We start from the raw sequence: 21,019 nt of genomic DNA, 5'->3' as shown, positions 1-21,019 counted from the left end.
ACTGAAGCCTGTGCACCCTAGAGCCCATGCACCGCAACGAGAAGCCACCGCAATGAGAAGCCCGCGCACCGCAACGCACACTAGCCCCCACTCGCCGCAACTAGAGAAAGCCCGCATGCGGCAACAAAGACTCAACGCAGCCAAAAAGAAAAAAGAGAAAAGAAAAAAAAACTAATGAATCTTGGGAAGGAAGCAGAAATTGAAATGCAGTTGCTGGCCTTGGTTGCAAAACTCTTGAAAGTGGAGAGATAAAAATAGCTGCTTGTTAGGACCCGGCACACGTGCTCCGAAGGCTCACTGTTTGAACTCACTTGTTAATCAGGAGGTGGGAGACAGCCTCTAGTTCCTGCTGTCAGCACGTCTCTTGCAGTTAAACTTGTCAAGGAGGAGGATAATGAGCTGGAGCTGAGAAGGAAGCACTTGCTCACTAAACTGGAGCTCAGAATTATTTTCTCTCACAACCAGATTTTAAGGATTTCAACCTACCCCAAGTCAGCTCCTAGTCCCAGATAAAGCTTGTTTCATTGGTAATGTGAGTGACCCCCCTGCCGCTTCCCAACCACAACTTTTTAAAAAAACTGAGATACAGTTGACATATAACATTGTATTAGTTTCAGATGTAGAACATAATGATTTGATATACGTGTATATTGCGAAGTGATTGGCCACAATACGTCTAGTTAACATCCATCACCTTACATAGTTACAATTTTTTTCTTGTGATGAGAACTTTTAAGATATACTCTCTTAGCAACTTTCGAATATACAGTATTGTTAACTGTAGTCACCATGCTGTGCATTGCATCTCTAGGACTTATTCATCTTATAACTGGAGGTTTGTGCCTTTTGACCACCTTCACCCACAACTTAGTAATGGCTTTTCTGAAACTTTGGAGTACAACCCACTATGGTGTGCCATTTGCTCTGTTGTTTAGACCCAGATTAGCTAGCCTCTGGATAAACAGTCGGTCTATGGCTTCTACTGTAGCCTCTGCCATTACCTCACTTTGCAACCTTGACAGATAACTCCCAGACTCTGGGCCTCAGTGTTTCTCGTCTGTGCACAGGGGTTAATAATGCTTTACTTCACACCATTGTCGTGAGGATTAAAGAAGACAATATATTTAAAAGGCCTGGCATAGTAGGTGCTCAATGAACCAGAGCTGTTGTGGTGTCTTCCGAGGTTGGCTGGCTTCTAATTTGTTGAATTCTGTCTCCCCTGGTGGTGACAGCCTGGACAGGAACAGGGACCTGTCCTTTTTACTCATAGCTCAGTGCAGGCACTTTATTAGTGTTTATAGAATAAACAAGTGACTCCGCTGAATTCTTTAATCCAAAGAGGAGTAGAAAATGCTTAGAAGTCGGGGCTTCCCTGGTGGCGCGGTGGTTAAGAATCCGCCTGCCAGTGCAGGGGACACGGGTTCGAGCCCTGGTCTGGGAAGATCCCACATGCCGCAGAGCAACTAAGCCCGTGTGCCACAACTATTGAGGCTGCGCTCTAGAGCCCGCGAGCCACAACTACTGAAGCCCACGCGCCTAGAGCCCGTGCTCCGCAACAAGAGAAGCCACCGCAATGAGAAGCCCGTGCACCGCAACGAAGAGTAGCCCCCGCTCGCCGCAGCTAGAGAAAGCCCGCGCACAGCAACAAAGACCCAACGCAGCCAAAAATAAATTAATTAATTTAAAAAAGAAACAAAATGCTCAGAAGTCAAGTTAATACCATGTGCTCATGGGGGAAATATCAGGAGGCTTTGAACAGTGGTTATTTCTGGTGCAGAAAATATCAGAGAGGAAAATACTTTCTTCCGCTTAGTTTTTTCATAACACTTCCTTAATCATTTTTGAAGAAGGAGGGTTTATCCATCTTCATTGTTGCAGAGCCGGGGCAGGATCTGGGTATCAAACCTTAGCATCTTGTAGGTTTCCTAGGGAAGCTTGTCAGCCTGGGAGCTCAGAGAGTGGTGGATGCTTGCTGCGGAATACAGAGTGTCCCACCACACGCTGGGGCTCCTCCCAGCCTCACTCTCCTAATATTGGAGGGTCAGAAAGAGAACCCAAGGCCTGAAGAGGCCTCGGGGAGTAGAGAGGGCTTGCGCCTGTGATGTGAACAACGTTTGAGGTTGCTGCTAGGGAAGATGTGGGAGGAAAAGCCCGATTAAACCTCCCAGGGCTCCAAAGCAGGGCAGTATTCCATGCTGGGAAGGGCACTCAAAAGAACCAGGCACCTGGATGTAGAGGTGAACGGGTGGGTGGGAAAGGAGGAGGTTTTAGGGGTGGGGACCAGCACAGAGAGGCAGGCGAGCCCCAGCCTGGGGAAGGTGGACACGGAGACGTGCTGCAGCAAGAAGTTGCAGAAGTGAGCAGGACAGCGGGCTTGGAAGGGCAGGCCGAGGGGCCTGGACTGTACTGCGAGGCAGCCTCTGTGCGGGGGCTGTCCCACGGGAGGAGTGCCGGTCACTGTGCAAGACAGGCTGGAGGAGGAGTTGCTGGGCACGGGAGCAGAGGAAGGAGAGGCGGTGATTGTGGGAAGCAAATGCAGGAGGCTGACAATTGGAGGAAACAATCTCCGTGGCCTTATCTGACCTCTTTTCTGCCCCTAGAGAAGAGCCCGACTTGGCCGGGGCTGCCGGGAAGGAGCATGTCCTGGCCTGGTAGCTCCAGCCACACGCTCTGGAGTGGAGTGGAGTGGAGTGCCCAGGTCTCCATGCAACTTCTTGTCAGGCCTCCAGGGTCACCAGGAGGGGCCCTGTGTGTGCATCTGGCTTCCAGGATGGATGTGGTCCAAGCAGGGAGACCCCCCTGAGGGTTTCCCTCTGCTCCGCTCTGGCCCCCACCCGCATGGATCTCTGCAGCCTCCCAGGCAGCGAAGTTCCCTGGGGCAGGTGGCGGAAGCAGGAGCCACAGCCAGGGAGGGAGGAAAGTGGCGTTATATAAGTTTGCAAAAAAGGAGGCTGGCTTGCCATGTGAATAGAAATCAGATACAAGGACAGTCACAGAGGCAGTGCAGCCACTCCTGAGCAGCAGCTGTGGCCCGGAGAGTGGTGTCTGAGCAGCAGGGGGGAGTGAGGGAGTGGGTGTCTGGTGCTGTGAACTGCCTGTCTTAGAGGGCAACCTGTGAAAGAGTCATTTTTTGTGATCCTGTAACGTGTGTGCTGTTTAAGTGCCCACAGTTCATTCGACTGATCCTGGCCTCCATCTGGTGAGGTTGCGAGAGCTGGGACTGTTATCACTGCTTTACTGACACGTAGACCACAGACCACAGAAGCGAAGGGACTTGCTGAAGGCTGCGCGTAGGGCAGGCGGCAGGGCCAGGACGTGAACACAGGTCCCCTGCCTCTGTAGCCAGTGCCACTCCTTCGCTTTATAACAAGGCCTAGCAGGTCATTTCTAAACAGGCCATGGGAACGTTGGAAGGTGAGGGAGCTCAGGGCTTCGTGGTCCAGTTGCAGGAAGGAAAGGCTGGGACGTTCTTCGGTGGAGGGAGGGACTCATGTTGGGGCGCCTCCCTGTGCCCAGCTGTCCCGGCTCCGGCCTGTTACTCAGCCTCACTTCGCACACACTGAACAGCGGCCTCCGGGGTCAGGCATCTGTCCTCTGTTGGAGAAGGGTCACGGTGCTGTGGAGACGAGGACCAGGGGCTCCTCGGTGGGAAGTGTTTGTCGGGGCCGGTCCTAACACCAGGCTTGGGAAGAAACAAAGGAAAAGTTGGTTCCTGAGCTCCTGAAGTTTATAACCTCCCCGTGTGTTTGAAATAATTCTCCGGGAGGCCGAACGGTTCACCGCGTGACCTCACCCAGGTCATCGCTCCAGGGCCGTCCCTGCCCACAGGCCTTCCCTCGTCACCCTGTCACAGCAGCAGCCCCCTCACTGTCTGGGCTCTTACCAGGTTTTGTTATTATTTTCTTCATGGACCTGAGACCACCTGATGCTGCACATTGGTTTGTTGGTTTGTTTAGTCTGTCTCCTCACACTAAAGTGTAAGCTTTGTGACAGTGGGAACTGGGTTAGTTTGCTGGCTGTTGTGTCCCAGGTACGTGCGTGGTGCTGGCACATAGCAGGAGCTCAGTGGACACGGGAATGAGTGATGTGGCAGCAGGGAGGGTGGGGAGAGGACAGGTCCAGGCATCACAAGGTCTGAGTTCTGGTTCCTGCTCTATCCAGTTTTTGCTGTGTGACCTCAGTCAAGTCCCTGGATCCCTTTGGGCTGTAGGCTTTTCGTCTCCACCATGAAGGGGAGGAACCAGATGCCCTGTAAGGCTGCTTCTGACGCCTGTGTTCTGAGAGTCTCTATATGAGAGACATGGGAGGTTGCCAAGGGGTTTGGAAAGATCTCGTATCCTGTGCTGTCGTGTCTTGTGACACGTTGAGGGCTGGGTCTTAGAAAGACAGCACCCATGGTGCTGAGTGTGTGCATGTGTACACGGTGAGTTTATCTCCATTCATTCACAGGCATTTTGGAGCACCTCTTATGTGCCAGGTATTGTCCTGGCTCTGCAGTTACAGGGGCGAGGCAGACAGCCAACATCCCTGCCCTGGTGGAGCCTGCGGTGGGTGGAGAGAGGCTAGAGCTGGCTGGGGGCTGTGGTTAGGACCTGACCCAGGCTGGGGATGATGAGGGGCTGGGTGGAGGTGGGCAGGTGAAGGACTTACTGGGATATGAGAGGGTGATTTTTTTTTTTTTTTTTCAGTTTACCCTTGGAAAGATACTTAAATGGATCTGTTAGAAACTGTTTAAGGATAAATAAACACATTCCTATGAGTACTGAAGGGGAAAATAATAAAATGTTAATAGTGGCTCTGGTAGGTTGGAATTATGGGGGTTTCATTTTTTTCCTCTGGTTCTCCAGATGTCCTGTATAGTGTCTGTATTACTTCCGTCAAAGATTCCCTGTCAGGGTTTACGATTTTGCTCCTGGGTGTGGCCTGCTCTTGAGCAGGTCTCATTGTTTGCTTTGCTGATGTCTGTCCACAAAGCCCTGGGGAACTTTACCAAGTCCCAGCCTCAGTAAGTGAGAATTCTTGGCTCTGCTCTGCCTGCTTCACGGGGCAGTTGTCTGAATCAGAGGAGATGGTAAAAGAAAAACATTTGGAAATTCACCTCTTGGCAAAGGGAAGGGCCAGTGGACTAATACTGGTGATGGGAGCCAGGGCGGGCCGCGGGGATGGTCCGAGTGCAGGGAAGGGGAATGGGGCTGGTGCTGGGGGCACTGCCTTGACCCTGAGGAGCAGCTTTCGGGCCTCCCTAGTTCTCTGGCCCCGGTAGCAAGAGACGCTCCCTGACTAACAGGTAGATGCAGCTGAGCAGGCTGTTAGGGATGTGACTTCAGTGAAAGAGAATCAAAAGTTGGCTCCCAGCCCCTGGCACGCACATTTATAAAACCCACATGCTCTGTGCATGAGGTCAATAATAGGAGTTCCTGCCTCCATCCCATCCTCCTTTAGTCTTTGGTCTGTAGCCTCAGCAAGCATCCAGGTCTTATTATGTCTTCCTACCTTATGATCCGGCGGCAGATATTGTGTCTTGCCAACAGGGGCAGTTGAAGCAACAGACCTTGAAATCTTGATTATTCATGGTAACTGACTCCTTCCTGTGGGTCATCTGGCCCAGTCTGGATTCTCAAAGAGTGGAAAACACTGGCTTTCTGTCCCGCTTCTACAGCAGCTTGTCATTCTTCTGCTGACAGCCCTTCCTCGAACCCTGAACGAAGGGGAATAAGGGGCCTTGGTGTCCAGTGCTCCTAAGCCAAGGGCTGGCTCTGTGATGGGGGCTGGGGTGTGTCGTGGCATTCGTGGTCAGGGCTGGTCAGTCTGGGGAGCGCTGACCTTCCCCTTCCCAACCTACCTGTGTCAATTCTCTACTTTTCTGTTTTCTTTTCCCTACAGATGTCAAGCCTTCCAACATCCTAGTGAACTCCCGTGGGGAGATCAAGCTTTGTGACTTTGGGGTCAGCGGGCAGCTCATCGACTCCATGGCCAACTCCTTCGTGGGCACAAGGTCCTACATGTCGGTATGAGCACCTCGTTCCATTTTTCCAGCTTCTTATCTGATCAGGAATAGGAGCCAAGTGGGTGCCTTCCCCTATGGAGCCAGACCCTTGTGCTTGGGTGATGGAGGTGGGTGAGAAAGAACGAGGGATGAGGCATTGGGGTCCCTTCCCTGAGGAGATCAAAGTCTGATGGGGAGATGGTCTTGGCCTTTCACAGGCCTTGGAGCATGGTTGGGGCCCTGGGGCCCTGACTCAGTGGAAGAGATAGTAGGATCACAGCTTCAGCTCTCACTGGCACTTGGATGTTTCCCAGAGCTTGGCTTCCATTCTGAAGACACTGAGCTCCAGCTACCCTCAGGACCTCTGCCTGATCGTCTTAAGACCCTCAGACTGACATGTCCAGACATGTCCCCACTCCAGATTGCCCCACCATTTCCATTAGCAGTAAATTGCATCACTGTTTCCTTAGTTTTTCAAGGTAGAAACCTGAGCATCAGCCTTTAACCTCTCTTCCCAGCTCCCCATCCTTTTAGCATCTAGCAACCCCCAACTCCTGTGAGTCTATTCACAATTGTCTCCCCAGTCCAGCCTCTTCTCTCCCTCCTCACTGCATGTCTCCCAGTTACCTGCCCATCTCTCAACCACGGCACACCTACCTGGTCCCCTGGCTGGAGTCTAGTTCAGCTGACAGCCTGAGGTCACTGAGGTGTTTCCTGCTTCCAGCCCTGCTGGCTTCCACCGCGCCCAGGGATGACACTGGCATGTTCTCTTGCTTCCCCCATACAACCAGCTCCCTGCGGGGCAGGGATAGGGCCGGAGGTGTCTCTGTTGTCCCAGGGGTCTGGCTTGGCACCTGGCACACTGTAGATGCTCAGGGAATTCTTGGCAAGTGAGTGAATGTTTGGTTGACTGAACGGGTGGGTAAATGGCTAACATGCTCGTGAGAAGGATTCAGAAAGGGGAGACGTGGCTCTGGGTGAGTGCTGACCAGGGCAGAGTAGAGGCGCGTTAGTTGGAGTGAGTGGGAGGCCTTCGTGGAGGTGGAAGGAGGGGCCAGCACGGGGGCTCAGGGCATCTTAGCACATTGTGTTTTATGTACACTCTTCAAGGACTTTCATATCCTGGAGTGATGATCCTCTCTGATCTATATGGTTGTCCCATGAAGTAAAGATTAGTGTACCCATTTTAGAGATGAGGAAATCTAGACTCAGAGAGGTGAAGTGACCTGCCCACTTCACCTTGCAGAGCCGGCGTTGAAAGCCAGGCCTCCTTGCCGGTCAGTCCCCCTTTGCACTGCAGGCTCTCACTTGCCTCTTAGGTAAGATTTGGCAGCTGCTCCTGGCCTCCCTGTGTGGAAGGTCCTGCTCACACCCTCATTCCTTCTTGTCTGTCCTCTGCCCACACTGTGATTCCAGCCACTGGTAACATGACTCACCTGGCGCTGACCCACATCGCCACCCCCTCCATTCCAGTGGCTAAAGGCATGAAGCCCATCAGCTCTTCAGCTTCTTCCCTAAATGTCTAAAAACTGAGCAGCTAGCACCCTGGGCTACTCAACTGCCAACTATCGAGTTCAAAATCAATTAACAGGCCCTGGAACTTATATTGATCCAGGGTTTAGTGGTTTGGGTTTTTGTGGTTACATGGTCAGTTCCAAAATAGTTCCGTGTTGGGGTTAGTGAAAAATCCTATGGGTGAAATGAATTTGATGTCTATATAAGTGCATGATGGTCAGAATAAAGATTTTTTTTTTTTGGTAGGGTTCTTGAAATACATGTACTATTTCAATTAATGCTCAATAAAAATAATGCTTTATATAGCACTATATATAATATTTCTTTCTCTTTGACTATTCTCACCAATAACAACTCATATTTGCATAACATTTTGCAACATCTACCATACATTTTCATTTGATTTGACCTTTTCAGTGCCCTAGTTAGTAGAGCAGGTATTTTGTTATGTTGTTACTATCATCATTAGCCCCATTTCACTAGCCCCAGGAAACTGAGGCTCAGGATCACCTAGCTTGTAAGTCCCAGACTTGGGACTTGAACCCAGATCCTTTGCCTTTTCTACTCTTCAATGTTGCCCAAGAACAGTGAGTTAGTGGCAAAGCTGGTCTTAGAACTCAGCTTTCCTTACTCTCAAGGCCAGTGTTCTCTCTACCCACTGATACCTCATTCATGACCCATGTTCCAGAAGCTTCATGTTTTTGGACTCAGGACTCAAGATGAGCCTCTCATGCTGAGCTTTGGATAAGCTGTCCTGCACATGCAAGACAGTGACCAGGATGAGCAAAGCTGGAGCCACAGCTGAAGCCTAGCCAGGGCCCAGCTGGGTAGGATGCTGTTAGTTCAGGGCAGGTTATAGGGGAGACAGCAGTTAGGGGTCAGACCCACGGGAGCCAGCTAGGATTTGGTAATTACAGCATTTGGGGGCAGGTGGGAAGCCAAATTGAAGAGGTTAGTGGAGGTCCTGAAACAGGATGTGAGCTCTGGAGAGGAAGGGGCAGAAGATAAAATGCATAAGTAGACGTAGGGCTGGGACCAAGCAGGGCAGCCCTGCACTCTCTTGCAGTGCAAGCAAGCCTCAAAGGGGCAGGAAGCCCCAGGTATTCATGAGGACTCACCCATCCCTCTTATGCATGGGCCAAGCCAGCTCACAGGTGATAAATGTGTCTGTCTCTCCTGCAGCCAGAAAGACTCCAGGGGACTCATTACTCGGTGCAGTCGGACATCTGGAGCATGGGGCTCTCTCTGGTTGAGATGGCGGTCGGGAGGTATCCCATCCCTCCTCCAGATGCCAAGGAGCTGGAGCTGATGTTTGGGTGCCAGGTGGAGGGAGATGCGGCTGAGACACCGCCCCGGCCAAGGACTCCCGGAAGGCCCCTCAGCTGTGAGTGGCCTGGTGTGGCCCCAGCTTGGCCTGTGGGTGGTCTTTTGCTGTCAGGGGTTTCTGGAGGGCTGATTCTCTGTCTCTGGAGCCAGGCTGGGGTATGGGTCTCCAGGTGTAGGAAATTATTATTACCAACAACTTCCTACCATTTGTTGAGTACCCACTGTGTTCCTGGTACTGCGCTTAGTATTTTATATGTATTATCTAATTTTAAAAATCATGACTTTGTTTTAGGTAGATTTTTTAAAAATTGAGATAAAATTAACAACATAAAAGGCACATTTTAAAATGTACAGTTCAGTGGTTTTTAGTATATTCCTCCATGTTGTACAACCATCACCACTATGTAATTCAAGAACATTTCCATCACCTCAGAAAGAAACCATCTCCATTAGCAATCACTCCCAGCTGCCCCACCCTGGCCCCCGGGCAATCACCAGTCTACTTTCTATCTCCATAGATTTGCCTAGCGTTGTCTGATTTTAATAGCAGTCGTGTGTGAGCACTACTCTAATTTCCATTTTAGGTGTGAGGAAACTGAGGCACAGAGTGCTTGACTCGCCACGTGCATTTATTTGTAAGTGGCCAAGTCTGACTCTGAGGTGGTAAGCACTGTGTAGCACTGCCTGCCTTTCTGAACTGTGAAGGAAACCTGGTATTGGAAGATCCTGGCCCAGCTCTCCTCTTCTGATGTAGCTCCTGCTAGGGCATTCCTGTCTGACCAGGGAGACCTGGTCTTTACCTCCATGAGGCCCACATGGGAGAGGGCATGCATGAAAGGAGAAACAGGGAGGGGGAAGGGGTAGCCAGTGGCGGGTTGTTGCAGGGGCTGGTGGCTGTGGCCCCGGAGAGCCAAGAGGAAGAGACCCAAGTTCAGGGAACATGAAAACTAAATCCTTTAGAGTTATTTAGTTATTATCTCATTTGCTCCTCTTTCAGTGTAAGGAAGGGGAGAAAGGCGGACATAATTTTTACCCATCTCTACAAAACTCAAAATGAGGCTCAGCGGTCAGCTGATTTACCTAAGGTCACAAATCTTGGATGCGGCAGAGCCCAGACTCCGACCCTGGTCAGCTTACTCCGTGGCTTTGGCTGGTCCCCTCTGTGTTCAGGCCTTATCTGTGGCTCTTCTGTCTCTCTTTATCGTCCACGACTCTGTTCTAGTCACTAGGGTCCATGCCCACCCCTAGCCTCATATTGGCAAATAACCTTCTGTTTCTGAGAAGTGTTTTCTTTTTTCTTTTTATAAAATCTGTAGCTTATGGAATGGACAGCCGACCTCCCATGGCAATTTTTGAGTTGTTGGATTACATAGTCAATGAGGTAAGGTACTGCATGGCTTCTTTGACCTTGGAATTTATTTGCTCCTCTTAAGAGAAAAACTCACAGTTGATTTGTCTGGGAAACCTCTGAACTGTTCCCACAGTATGGGCTGCCCGGGCTCCAAGATTCGTGTGTCCTGGTTTGTGCGTCATGATCCTGGAATTGAGTGGCTGGCTTAGAGGCTGCAGAAGTCCCTTCCCCAGGAACATCTTCATGCAGCTCTGAGTCCCTCCTCCTCTCTCAGATTCAGGAGCCTCCACCTGCCCATTTACATTCTCATCCTTCAGTCACCAGGCATTTCCTTTTTTTCAGCTAGCGTTTCTTGTGCACTTACTATGTGCTAAGCACTGTGGGGTGGCGGTAGGAGTGAGATGGGGATCCACAAATGGAAAAACAGTCTCAGGTCTTAAAGACTGTTAGATTGTGTAGGGGAGGCAAGGCAAATGCATGTGTAACTGCAATATATGGTTTTCTCCATATAAAGCAATGAACATAAAAAGTGACAGTGCAGAAGGAGATATGGAAAATATTCACTATTAGTTGTGTGCAAAAAGCAGGTTATAAAATAGTATGTATACTATGATTGGTTCTTTAAAGAAATCTATGTACGCATGTATGTGCACATAAAGCCTGGAAAGTAATATGATATAGTGATTATCTTGAAGTGATGGAATAACAGGTGATTCAATTGCTGTTGGCTAACTTTAATACAAAGAAGATATATTATTTGTGAACTATATATACCAGTATGTTTAAATGTAAAAAGGATCAAGGAAGGGACTGACAAGTATTCATCAGTTTGGGTTTGGGGGAGCGGGAAGCTAGGACTAGCACCATGGCTGCTCAGAGGAGGGTGGGGCAGGGCTGGAGGAGCTCGAGGGCAGGACAGGATTTCAGATGATTAAGGAAGGCCAGCACTCTCGTGGTGTCCGGAGCAGCATGGGTAGAGGAAGAGGAGGGCCTAGCTCTGACCTGTTTGGGAGGCAGCTGGAGGCCTCCCACTCGGCTGAGGTGCGTGGTAAAGGGCATCACCCCATTTTCTTCTTCCTTGAGACTAGTGGAGTTTCATGCTTTCTTACTGCTCTCTAAAACCAGACCCCCAAAGGCTCAGATAGGTCCCCTTGTTCATTACAAACTCAGCGGGGAAAATCCTGGCTCACCCCAGCAGTTAAAAAATCACTGTCACTGGTTCACAGTCTACTGGAGAGCTTAGTTCAGCTCTCTTTACTGCCTGGCTGCACAGCTTTATGCTAAGCACTGTGGGACACAGGAAGTTCGGGATCTAATCTAGGCTGCTTAAGGACTCAAGGGAGGCAGAATGTGTTGCATTTGTGTTAGGAAAGCCATCCTCTCCTGCTGGGACCTAAACTGGGTCGTGCTGGGTGGGAGCCACATTAAGGGAAGGGACGGCTGAGGTCAAATAGTTGCCAGTCACCTAGTGTGCACCGATTTCTTAGATATTTTCACATACATTTTCCTACTGAGTGCTCCAGGCACTGCTCAGGTGGGCCAGGCTGGTTTTGTTTTCCTTTTCATACAGCTAAGGAAACAGGCTCCAAGATGAAAAGCAGCTCAGGCTCGTCCCACCTAGCGCTCTTCCTTCCTTCCCACCTACTCCTCTCAGCCCCCATCCTACCTCCCAGGAGGCTGGGCTGCACCTCACACTCTGCTGGCACACAGCCCCTCCCTCGCCTGGCCTCTCCCTTGAATAGTCCCTTCAGCCCCCCTCAGCACCGTGGGTCCCGAAAGCTGGGTTTTAGTCCATGACCTGGGATCAGGCTTATTCACCTGCTGTTCTGATAAGGCGTTCAGGGGAAGAGGAGGAGTAGGCTGGACTCCTCTGGTAATGTTAGTGTTTGATTTTTAGTCTCCAATCACCTGTTGACTTGGGTTACACATCGGAGCAGTGTCTGGGAGTCAGCTCACAAGGAAGCTGCACAGATCCCCAGTACGGGTCACAAGAAGGGTGGGTGACATTTCCTGGGGCTGTGTGGTGCATGAGCAGGGTGCCCCAGGGCCTTGCCCTGTGTGATCTCCACCATACACCCTGGAAAGACAAGGGCTACTGCGAGTGTGCTTGCTCTGATGCCTGCAAACACCCTCATTCCTGCAGTGAGTGTGTAGGTAACATTCTTCCAGACCCAGCTCTCTGCCAGTTAATGTTTTTTTAAACTTTGTGTGCTCCTTCAGAGCTCAGGAGGGATAAACATTTTATTATTTAGCCAGCCTCACAGGTGCTGTCCGGGCTGGACTATGCCTAGTGGTTTGCATATCCCCCTAGCTGCTGCTCCTAGTAATTGATGGTTCTGTTTCCCTGCCACACTCCAAGATGTACAGTGGTAGAGCCTCAGAGCTAAAAAGGGTCCCAGGGATTGTTAAGCCCAACCTCCTCGTTTCACAGAAGGGTCATCTGAGGCTCAGAGAGGAACAGTGATTTATTCAGTCACTAGACAAGTGAGTGCTCAGAACACTGACTTGGCCCCAGTTCTGACTGGTTTGAGATTGATGGTTCCAACACGGTAACCCGGTAGCAGCCATTGGCCTCTCACCCCTGTCTTTCCTTGACTGGATAAGGGCAGCACTGCCCAGAGGTGGGAGTGGGGAAGGGAGAGGTGGGTGGAGCAGGACACCGGGCATTTCCTATGTCTTCACATGTACTTGCAGCCTCCTCCAAAGTTGCCCAGTGGAGTATTCAGTCTGGAATTTCAAGATTTTGTGAATAAATGGTAAGTCACCTCCTGTTCTCTGAAAGTACTTTGGTTTTGTCAGGCTCCCCATCCAACTTGGAGAGCACAGCTTTGCCTTTTACCCTTTAGCTGCTGCCCTTCTTCCAGAGTGCTAGGACTTAGGTGACCTATCTGACTGTAGCAGTGGGCAAAACAGCTGCTGTGCTCAGCACTTACTGTAAAGGGACTGGCATATTGCCTTTTGGCCTTAGTTTAATTCAACAAGCGTTTATTAACCTGCTGTGGGCGTGACACTCTGCTAAGAACAGGAAGGTGGGTAAGGCTTAGGCACTCTTCCTCAGAGCCTATGGGGTGTGGGGAGGACGGGCATGCATGCACACGTAAGTAATCTGAGTTAGAACCAGTGCCAAGCAAGAGCTCTCACACTGTCTTTCTTCCTTTAAGCTTAATAAAAAACCCTGCAGAGAGAGCAGATTTGAAGCAACTCATGGTAAGTCATTTATTTCAGATTCTTACACTGCCACCTGCTTACTCATTTGTTCTCCTCTGTCAGTCATCTATCCAGTACTTCCCGAGCCCATACCCTGCTCTGCCTTGACCACTGTAGTCCAGCTGATCAGGGGCCTGCAGGATAGCCAACAAATCTCCCCAGTCCTCCTATCAGTTTAATGGAAAAGCCAGGATGACCCTGCAGCCAGAGGGAGTCCAGGGAAAGAAAGGGCCAGCCCGCCCCTGCAAGGGGACAGGGCCTCTTTGTAGTACTGACTGGCTTATCTTAGATTCAGTCCCCTCACCAAGTAACTTTACTTGTCTCCTACGTGGTGGTGGTGGTAGGAGGAGTGGGATACTGTAAATGTCTGAACTCACATGCCATGTAGAGCCTGGTCAGCGTAGCATGCGCTTTCAAGTTCATCAGTTCCTTTGTTCCTTTAACAAGTCTGCGAGGCACTGCAGGCAGAGCTGCTGTCTCCATTTCAGAGAGAGCGGGCTTGGGGAAGGGTAAGACCAGCAGAGCCGGGGCTTTAGGCCTGCAACCGGCCAAGGGCAGGCTCCCAGAGCACCTTCCAAATGTAGCACAACCTCCAGACCCAGGACTCTTGAATTTCCCTCCTTGGTTTTTAAATACACTTTCTGTCCATCTCCTCACACACAGGTTCATGCTTTTATCAAGAGATCTGATGCTGAGGAAGTGGATTTTGCAGGTTGGCTCTGCTCCACCATCGGCCTTAACCAGCCCAGCACACCCACCCACGCGGCTGGCATCTAAGCATTGGGGAAGCAGCCGAGTCCCCTGCGCAGTGGCATGCCATGTTGCTTCTGGGCCTCCTTCCCATGCCTGTCTCTGTTCAGATGTGCATTTCACCTACGACAAAGGATGAAGAACACAGCATGTGCCAAAATTCTACTCGTGTCATTTTCAATATTATCATCTTTATTCTTATTACTATTGTTATTCCCCTAAGTGGACTGGCTTTGTGCTTGGGGCTATTTTTGTGTATGCTGATGATCAAAACGTGCAATGTTGAACTACAGTGAAACTTTGGTGACTGTTGGGTAGTCATTCTTACTGAAAACTGCACTGCTCTCCCACACCGTGACTGGCTGGCTGCCTGTATTTTCAGGATTCTTTGACACTTGGTGGTACTTCATTCTTGCCAGGCTTACCTTCCTTCCAACTGAGTAGGAAGGGGCCTTGTAAGATCCTTCACAGGCAGTGCATGTGAAGCATGCTTTGCTGCTATGAAAATGAGCATCAGAAAGTGTGTATCATGTTATTTCATTATGTTTTTGCTTTTAGTGTAGAATTCAGCAATTTCCATCAAAATCTAGCCAGAGCCCTTCACTGCCATGATAGCTGGGGCTTCACCAGTCTGTCTACTGTGATGATCTGTAGACTTCTGGTTGTATTTCTGTATTTATTTTTAAATATACCGTGTGGGATATTTAGTGCTATGTCTCTTTAAGTTTGGATTAGTGTTTCTAAAATGGTGGAGTTACTCTGAATGTTACAAATGGATCAAGGCATTAACATGTATGAGATTTATCTTTCCCCAAATCCAAGTACTGATGCTATTGTAAACAACAGTGTGTATAGTGCCTAAAAACTGTATGGAAATCCTTTTACCATTTTAATCCAGATGTTTAACAAATCTAATCTCTTATTCTAATAAATATACTATCAAATTCAAAGGGTGAAAGATATTTCTACTTCTGTGGAGGGATTTTCAATGTCTGTAGTGCACAAGAAATCAAAAGATTTAGCAGCCACGCATTACTGAGAGGGAAAAGGCAAAGACAGGAAGGAGGCTGGAAGGCGGAAATACCACACTGAGGACAAGTTCAGTGCTTTGGACTAATGGGGCTTCCTGTAATTCTAATCTTTGGACTTTGTCCAGTTCTTCTCATCAAGCACCCTTATCTTTCAACCACTTTTCCTGTGGACCTGTGAAAAGATCCCACTGATTCCTTCCGTCTTTTTATACAAGGGAAAAACAGTAGGTGGGGGTAGGATTGGGGGGTGGCCGGTGCCTGACTGGCACTGGAGCCTCCACCCGGGACTGTGCCGTGCTGCTTTGCTCCACTGAGCAATGGCTTCCCTTCTCTCTCCAGTTACACCTGAGACACCTTCCTGGAGAGGAGACAAGTGCCTGGCACTGGGTTTGTCGTGACTGTGGGGCGGCAGTGAAGCCAAAGAAAATGAAGCTATGTCCCAATTGGCCACCCTTCTTTCTTTGAAAAGTAACTTTTGAGATTTAGGTTATATGTGAGGCTGCCTTCCCTCATTTTCTTCGAGAGGGCAGGTGATAGAAAACCAAAATAAATATATATTTAACAATAAAAGGCCTATTTCATTTTCAAATTAAAAAACAGAACTTCTTAGGTAAATCTCCTGAGTAGGTAGTTCCACTCTAGATCTACCAGAGCCTGAGATACAGCCAGGATTTTAAAAACTGGTCAGTGCTGTATATACACGGCTGCCTCAGCCAGTCATTTTTTTTTCTCACTTCGAGGCTAACATCTGTTCTAAGTCAACAGCCTAACTTACATGTTTTCAATATACAAACATGCAGATGAGGTTTAAGACCCACACCCTACTCACACCCAGGGTCTTTTCCTAACAGAGACGATGTCACCACCACTGAGAATGTCTCAAAGTGTGCCAACTAATGAATGGGGTAACCTGGTGTCTAAAACCTGGATCTGAACACTTTCAAGGTCAATGTCTTTTGAGGGGTATTTTAAATCCTCTATTCACATCCAAAGGTATTTCATTTTGAGAGTCAAAAAGATTTCTTCCTAGTATTTTTCACCAAGAATGATCTAATTCTCAAGAATGATGTTCCCTACATTACTCTTGCTGTGTTTTTTGAGTTCCTCAGGCCAAATTCCTTCCTCAAACTTCCTTACTGAGACGTCAATAATAGTTGGATTTGTGTTTTTTTCCAGCCGCCGCACGGCTTGCAGGATCTTAGTTCCCCCACCAGGGAATGACCCGGGCCCTCGGCAGTGAAAGTGCGGAGTCCTAACCACTAGACCGCCAGGGAGTGAAAGTGCGGAGTCCTAACCACTAGACCGCCAGAGAATTGCCAATAGTTGGATTTTTAAAGGATACCTTGTGAGTGTCTCACAAGGACCTGTGAAACTGCTAGAGCAGATATGAGTACTCTCATTTTATAGATGGGAAAGTGAGCTGCAAAGGTGAAAAGCAAGCAACCAGTTGGTGGTCAAGCTAGAATTCATACCCAACTTTTCTAGCTCTTAAAAACCCATGCTCATATTTTAAGTTAGACCCCAAAATGTGTACCTTGATGCTTTTTGTTGCAAAATAATTTTCACACTGTGTTTTCCGAGAAACATGCTCATTTAAACTTCTGGCTACTTCCTGTAAGAGTAGCTCAAAATAACTTTAACGAAATATTAACAAATATGTCTGTGCTCTCTCTGGAACAGTTATGTAAGGAGCTGTGCTTGAGGAGGCTGTGTTTTGTTTGGCTTTTCTGGGCAGGGCCAATTACTTTTATAAGATTAAGCAACTACTTGTCTGTATATTCAGTGGAAAAGGGACAGTACGCAGAAATGAGTCTCAACTTCAAATACGAAGTTTAACAACTCTTATTCTGTAACTATCATCTCTTTATTACAAAATCCAACCTCCCAAGCCTAGTGATCCTTCTTCAATGGCACATTTCCTAATTCCAGAAATGGGTTTTCAACCATCCTACTGTATCGTTCACCCAAGAGGAACTGACCCTCTTCTCTGTTTCTGTCTGGAAAGCAGCAAGCTGCCTGATGACTATTTATCTTTATTTCTAAGCACATTTTACCACAGTGATGTCTCAACCTAGATGTGGTGACAGCCACACAAAGCATGTTAGTAGGCAGTTTTACGATGTCACGGAGAGGTGGCAACAGCTTGTGCTCTCAAGTGGCCCTCTGTCCTCTTTTTCATCTTTCTCTCCCACACTGTGGCCTTGCTCTGCTCACAAGGGTTCAATGGCATGCAAACAGTCTTTAATTGGTTTTCTTAAAAGAGGCATTGATTGGAAAGGCTTGCTTGTATTTAAACTCTGCCCTTTTTGCGAATGCCAGACCTTCTCAATAGCATTTCAGAGGAAGTTTCTGGTTTTGAACACAATTACTGAATCTGACCAGAATATAAACACAGCACCACCCATATTGCTCAATATTGAAACACTGCATCTCTGCTTTTCTGTATGTCATAATTTTGGTTAAAGCACTCTGAAACTTGAGTTATTGATGGAACCATTTTTACAACTACACATCCTCCTAAAGTTCTTGCTTCCTTTTAAAGGAGGCCACAGGGCCCATGGCAAGAATTCTTTGAAGAGAGAAAGTTCCTGAGGCTTAGAACTTAACTCCTATGACTAACCCTGGCTCTTCTCCCCTTCAGGAATCGGATTCTTCTTCCTCCTCCTCCTCCTCCTCCTCTTCTTCTGGCACATGGCTCCTTGTGCTCAACTCCAGTGCAGTCTGGTTGATTGATGCTTCATTGTCTACATGCACCAACATCTGCTTTAGTCAAGGACACATTATGGATTAGTAGGAAGAACACTGGCCTCAAAACAAATTAATGTTTTCAAATAAAATCTCAACTGCATATTCATCCGCAATATTTATCACTAAGAACTGTGGCCAGTTTCCTATTTCTCCAAATTCTACCCTGACCCCCCAACCCCCATTGCCAAAATGGGAGCAGAGTAAATGCCCTAGATTTGATAGAATATTACCTGATTTACAAACATGGTTTTTACATAAGAATTATGCTGGCTTAGATGTGCTGCTTTCCAATAGTTTTAAAGGCTTAACACGCATCTGGGAGAACTGTTCAAATATGGTATATTTAGAAGATGATTCTCCTGAGCGTATTTGGTGAGAGAAGGATATGATGAGGGCAAGAACTCATTTTTTAGCACTAGGCTTTGTAGTTGAAGCCACACTCTATTTTTAAATCCCAAGCTTGCTTATTCACAGAACAGGAAGAGTTTTGACATCTTCCTGCAAAAATCTTCACACTCTTCCCAGTTCACTGGAGTGACTAGAGAAAGTGGATGAATAGGAAGGTCGAGGCAATATAAAAGTACAGTCAACCACAGTGCAGCTAGCTGGTAGATGTTCCCTGTTTAAAACAGTAATATAGACAAGCCAGTTCATTAAACTAGAAAGTTCTTATCAGCACTTCCCAGAGTCCTTTGGGCTTGATAATGTAATTTACAATTTTTGATGGCTAAACAGCGTAAGAGCAGAATGGACTCCCCGGGCCCACACTTGATTAAGCTTACATCATGTGACTGTTCAGGCGCAGGTTGAGAAGACGGCATCTCATCTTCTCTTGTAGAACTAATCATTGACTGGAGGGCCAGTTCTTCAACCTAGAAAAGAAGAGTCAAGGACACTTTCCTTACTATGTCACTGGGCTACTGATGTAGGTGAGATGTACTGAGCACGCTGTAAGCGGTGGGCATCATGAGAAGAAGTGAAAACAGGGTAAGCTCTGTGAAGCTCCAGAGGGAAGGGTGGGGCTCCTCGAGCTTTCCCCGCCTGTTAAGGAGACAGCACAGAAAGCTTCCAGCCCCTTTCTCCTAGGGTGAACAGGTGTTCCAGCTGAGCCGAGGCTTCCACTCGCCCAGACCTAGCAGCCCAGGGGAGAAAACACAAGCATGCCCTTAAAAAAGCCAGGTGTCTTCTGATTCCACACACCCGAGCTTGTCTACCCCGTAATAAGAAGGCGAAGGCAGGAAGACTGGAAAATGGGAGCGTTTCCCGGAGCGCAAAGGAATCTAGGCTCTGGCCGCGGCCATCGTCAGCACGCTCACGTTAGGCACTGGTACAGGCACTGCGGCGATGTCAGAACACAAAGAAGTGCAGGCCATTACATGTACCCTAAGGGAAAGCGCACTGTTTTCATAGGTCTTAGGTGGACAGTGCTTCTCAGTTTACAAAGAGCCTTCATAACCCTCATCTCACTTGGATTTAGAGAGCCTGGAAGTGCCGAGCAGGAATTAGCAGGAGCGTCTCACTGAGGCTGAAGGGGGTGACTTCCGCAGAGGCCTGGGAACTGGCGCTGATGGGTTTCAATCTCGACTCCTCGTCAAGGCCGTGGAGTCGGTAACAGCTCCGGGGAGAAGAGCTACCGGGAACTACTTTGTGGCCGGTCTCTTCTCGCAGGGCCTTACCGTCTCCCTTCGCAGAGTGGTCGCATCCGGCAGCCGGTCGGCTTTGCGAGACTAGAGCTGTATCAAGCGACCAGACTAAGTAGTAAAAACAGTAGGGGCTCGGAAGGGGAGGCCGGTGGGGGGCAGGGGCGGCCTAGGCGAGCCTGCGGGAGGTCTCCCTTCCTCAGCGCGTGGTGCGGCCGCCCGCGTTTCCGGGGCTGCGGGGGTCCGGTGTGTGCCTGGGACGGGACGGGGCGGGACGGGGCGGGGGGGCTACTCGCCAAACTGATTGCTGAGTCTCAGCCCAGACCTGCGGGATCAAGATTCTTAGAGGGGTGGACCCATAATCTCAAATCCAGCCCCCCAGGTGCCGGTAAGCCACCAGGTCCAGCCGCGACGGCCGGGTGAGGAAGGGCTAACCGGCGGCACCAGGCGGGCGCCGCAGACGCCTGGGCTCCGCGGAGAGCCGGGCGGCCCGCGGCGCCGAGGCGACGGAACGGAGGAGCGGAGTGGGGGGCGCAAGGTCACCTTGAGCCGGTTCAGCTGGTCGTGCAGGGCCGCTTTCAAGCGGAGCAGCGTCTCCTCCTCCTTGCGCAGCTCCTGAAGCCGGCTCAACATCGCGCGTTTTCACACTGGCGGCCGGCCGGGCACTCGCCAATGACGCCATCTCCGCGCCGCGCTACCGGAAACGGAAGGCGGGCCGGGCGGGGCTGGCGGCACGTTGGGGCGGGGCGGCCGCTTCCTGCTGGCGTCTGGGGTCACCGCTTTCCCGCGGACCAGCTCGGCCCACGGACCAAGTGGGGTTTTAAACCAAAAACCTAGACTCGAATGATGAGGATTCCTAAGGCAAAGGGCGTTGGAGCTGTAAAGGACCTGGAGATAAAAATGGTCAGATAGCATGTGTCAAGTGCTTCAGTTGAACAGCACTGTTAACACCCTTCCACTGGTGTTGCGTCAGGCGGCTGCTTTCGCTCCCCCAAACCTGCAGACGCTTTTGAAGGCAGGGAGTATTGCCAGCATACAGTACATGGTACAGGAGCCCTACTGTGTTGGAGGTCCAGGCAGGCGAGGATTCCCAGTCACATGAAAGGGGTTTCCCAGGAGGCCTGCGCAAATTCAAGCGCGGGAGACAGCGGTGTTTCAACAAATTGGACGGTATTTTTTCATGCTAAGGAACTGAGATTTCTTGAGCTATGAATGCAGGGATAGACTGCCAGCGGGAACAAAGCCAGATGCAAAACAAGACCCTGACATGACAATAGGGAAGGACGAACGTTTGGGTACATTCTCTGCACTAGCATTCTCGGTCAACATATTCACGCCTACTAAAACACACAAGTGGTTGTGAAAAAAGCTCCTAGCACTTTTCATACCAAGGGTCCAAATATCAAAAAGGTGGCAAGCATTCCATCAACTGTATTCTAACCAGGTTATAACACCTCTGAAGGAA

General features: G+C 49.4%; 2 protein-coding genes across 7 annotated transcripts in view; one reads left to right on the top strand and one right to left on the bottom strand.

Moving 5' to 3' along the window:
• Positions 1–15,087, top strand: part of MAP2K1 (mitogen-activated protein kinase kinase 1) — an 83,892-nt gene extending 68,805 nt beyond the window's left edge. Inside the window, exons 6-11 of the mRNA XM_036844648.1 lie at positions 5,884–6,008; positions 8,684–8,885; positions 10,144–10,208; positions 12,873–12,934; positions 13,340–13,385; positions 14,049–15,087. Coding sequence (XP_036700543.1) covers positions 5,884–6,008; positions 8,684–8,885; positions 10,144–10,208; positions 12,873–12,934; positions 13,340–13,385; positions 14,049–14,162 — 614 coding nt within the window. The 3' untranslated portion in view covers positions 14,163–15,087. The remainder of the gene's footprint in view (positions 1–5,883; positions 6,009–8,683; positions 8,886–10,143; positions 10,209–12,872; positions 12,935–13,339; positions 13,386–14,048) is intronic.
• On the bottom strand, positions 1,661–20,349 carry SNAPC5 (small nuclear RNA activating complex polypeptide 5). 6 transcript variants are annotated; one of them, XR_005018884.1, is made up of 5 exons: positions 20,098–20,344; positions 18,697–18,786; positions 17,787–17,929; positions 13,763–14,258; positions 12,626–12,905 (listed from the first exon to the last, which is right to left on the bottom strand). XR_005018884.1 is itself a non-coding variant. In XM_036844652.1 (5 exons), the coding sequence occupies exons 3-4, from the start codon at positions 18,760–18,762 to the stop codon at positions 17,804–17,806; spliced, it is 189 nt and encodes a 62-aa protein (XP_036700547.1). In that variant the 5' UTR covers positions 18,763–18,786; positions 19,382–19,647; positions 20,098–20,202; the 3' UTR covers positions 12,626–12,905; positions 17,787–17,803. The 6 variants fall into 6 exon arrangements, 4 of the variants coding, with proteins under 4 accessions (XP_036700545.1, XP_036700547.1, XP_036700544.1 ...); XR_005018885.1 differs by having other exon boundaries at positions 17,787–17,926; positions 20,098–20,298; XM_036844652.1 differs by lacking the exon at positions 13,763–14,258 and adding an exon at positions 19,382–19,647 and having other exon boundaries at positions 17,787–17,926; positions 20,098–20,202.
• Between the last annotated feature and the right edge of the window lie 670 nt (positions 20,350–21,019).

The sequence above is a fragment of the Balaenoptera musculus genome, chromosome 2 (assembly GCF_009873245.2).
Source record: "Balaenoptera musculus isolate JJ_BM4_2016_0621 chromosome 2, mBalMus1.pri.v3, whole genome shotgun sequence".
In the NCBI taxonomy this organism is placed as follows: domain Eukaryota; kingdom Metazoa; phylum Chordata; class Mammalia; order Artiodactyla; family Balaenopteridae; genus Balaenoptera; species Balaenoptera musculus.
Note: the sequence above shows the minus strand (reverse complement) of the source record. Positions and strands in the feature narration are given on the sequence as shown.

Coding starts and splice junctions, on each gene's coding strand:
- SNAPC5 (XM_036844650.1), bottom strand. CDS start 20,187: ATGTTGAGCCGGCTTCAGGAGCTGCGCAAGGAGGAGGAGACGCTGCTC. Junction 18,787..20,097: donor ACCAGCTGAACCGGCTCAAG/GTGACCTTGCGC, acceptor CTTCTTTTCTAG/GTTGAAGAACTGGCCCTCCA. Junction 17,930..18,696: donor CGCCTGAACAGTCACATGAT/GTAAGCTTAATC, acceptor CCTTGACTAAAG/CAGATGTTGGTGCATGTAGA.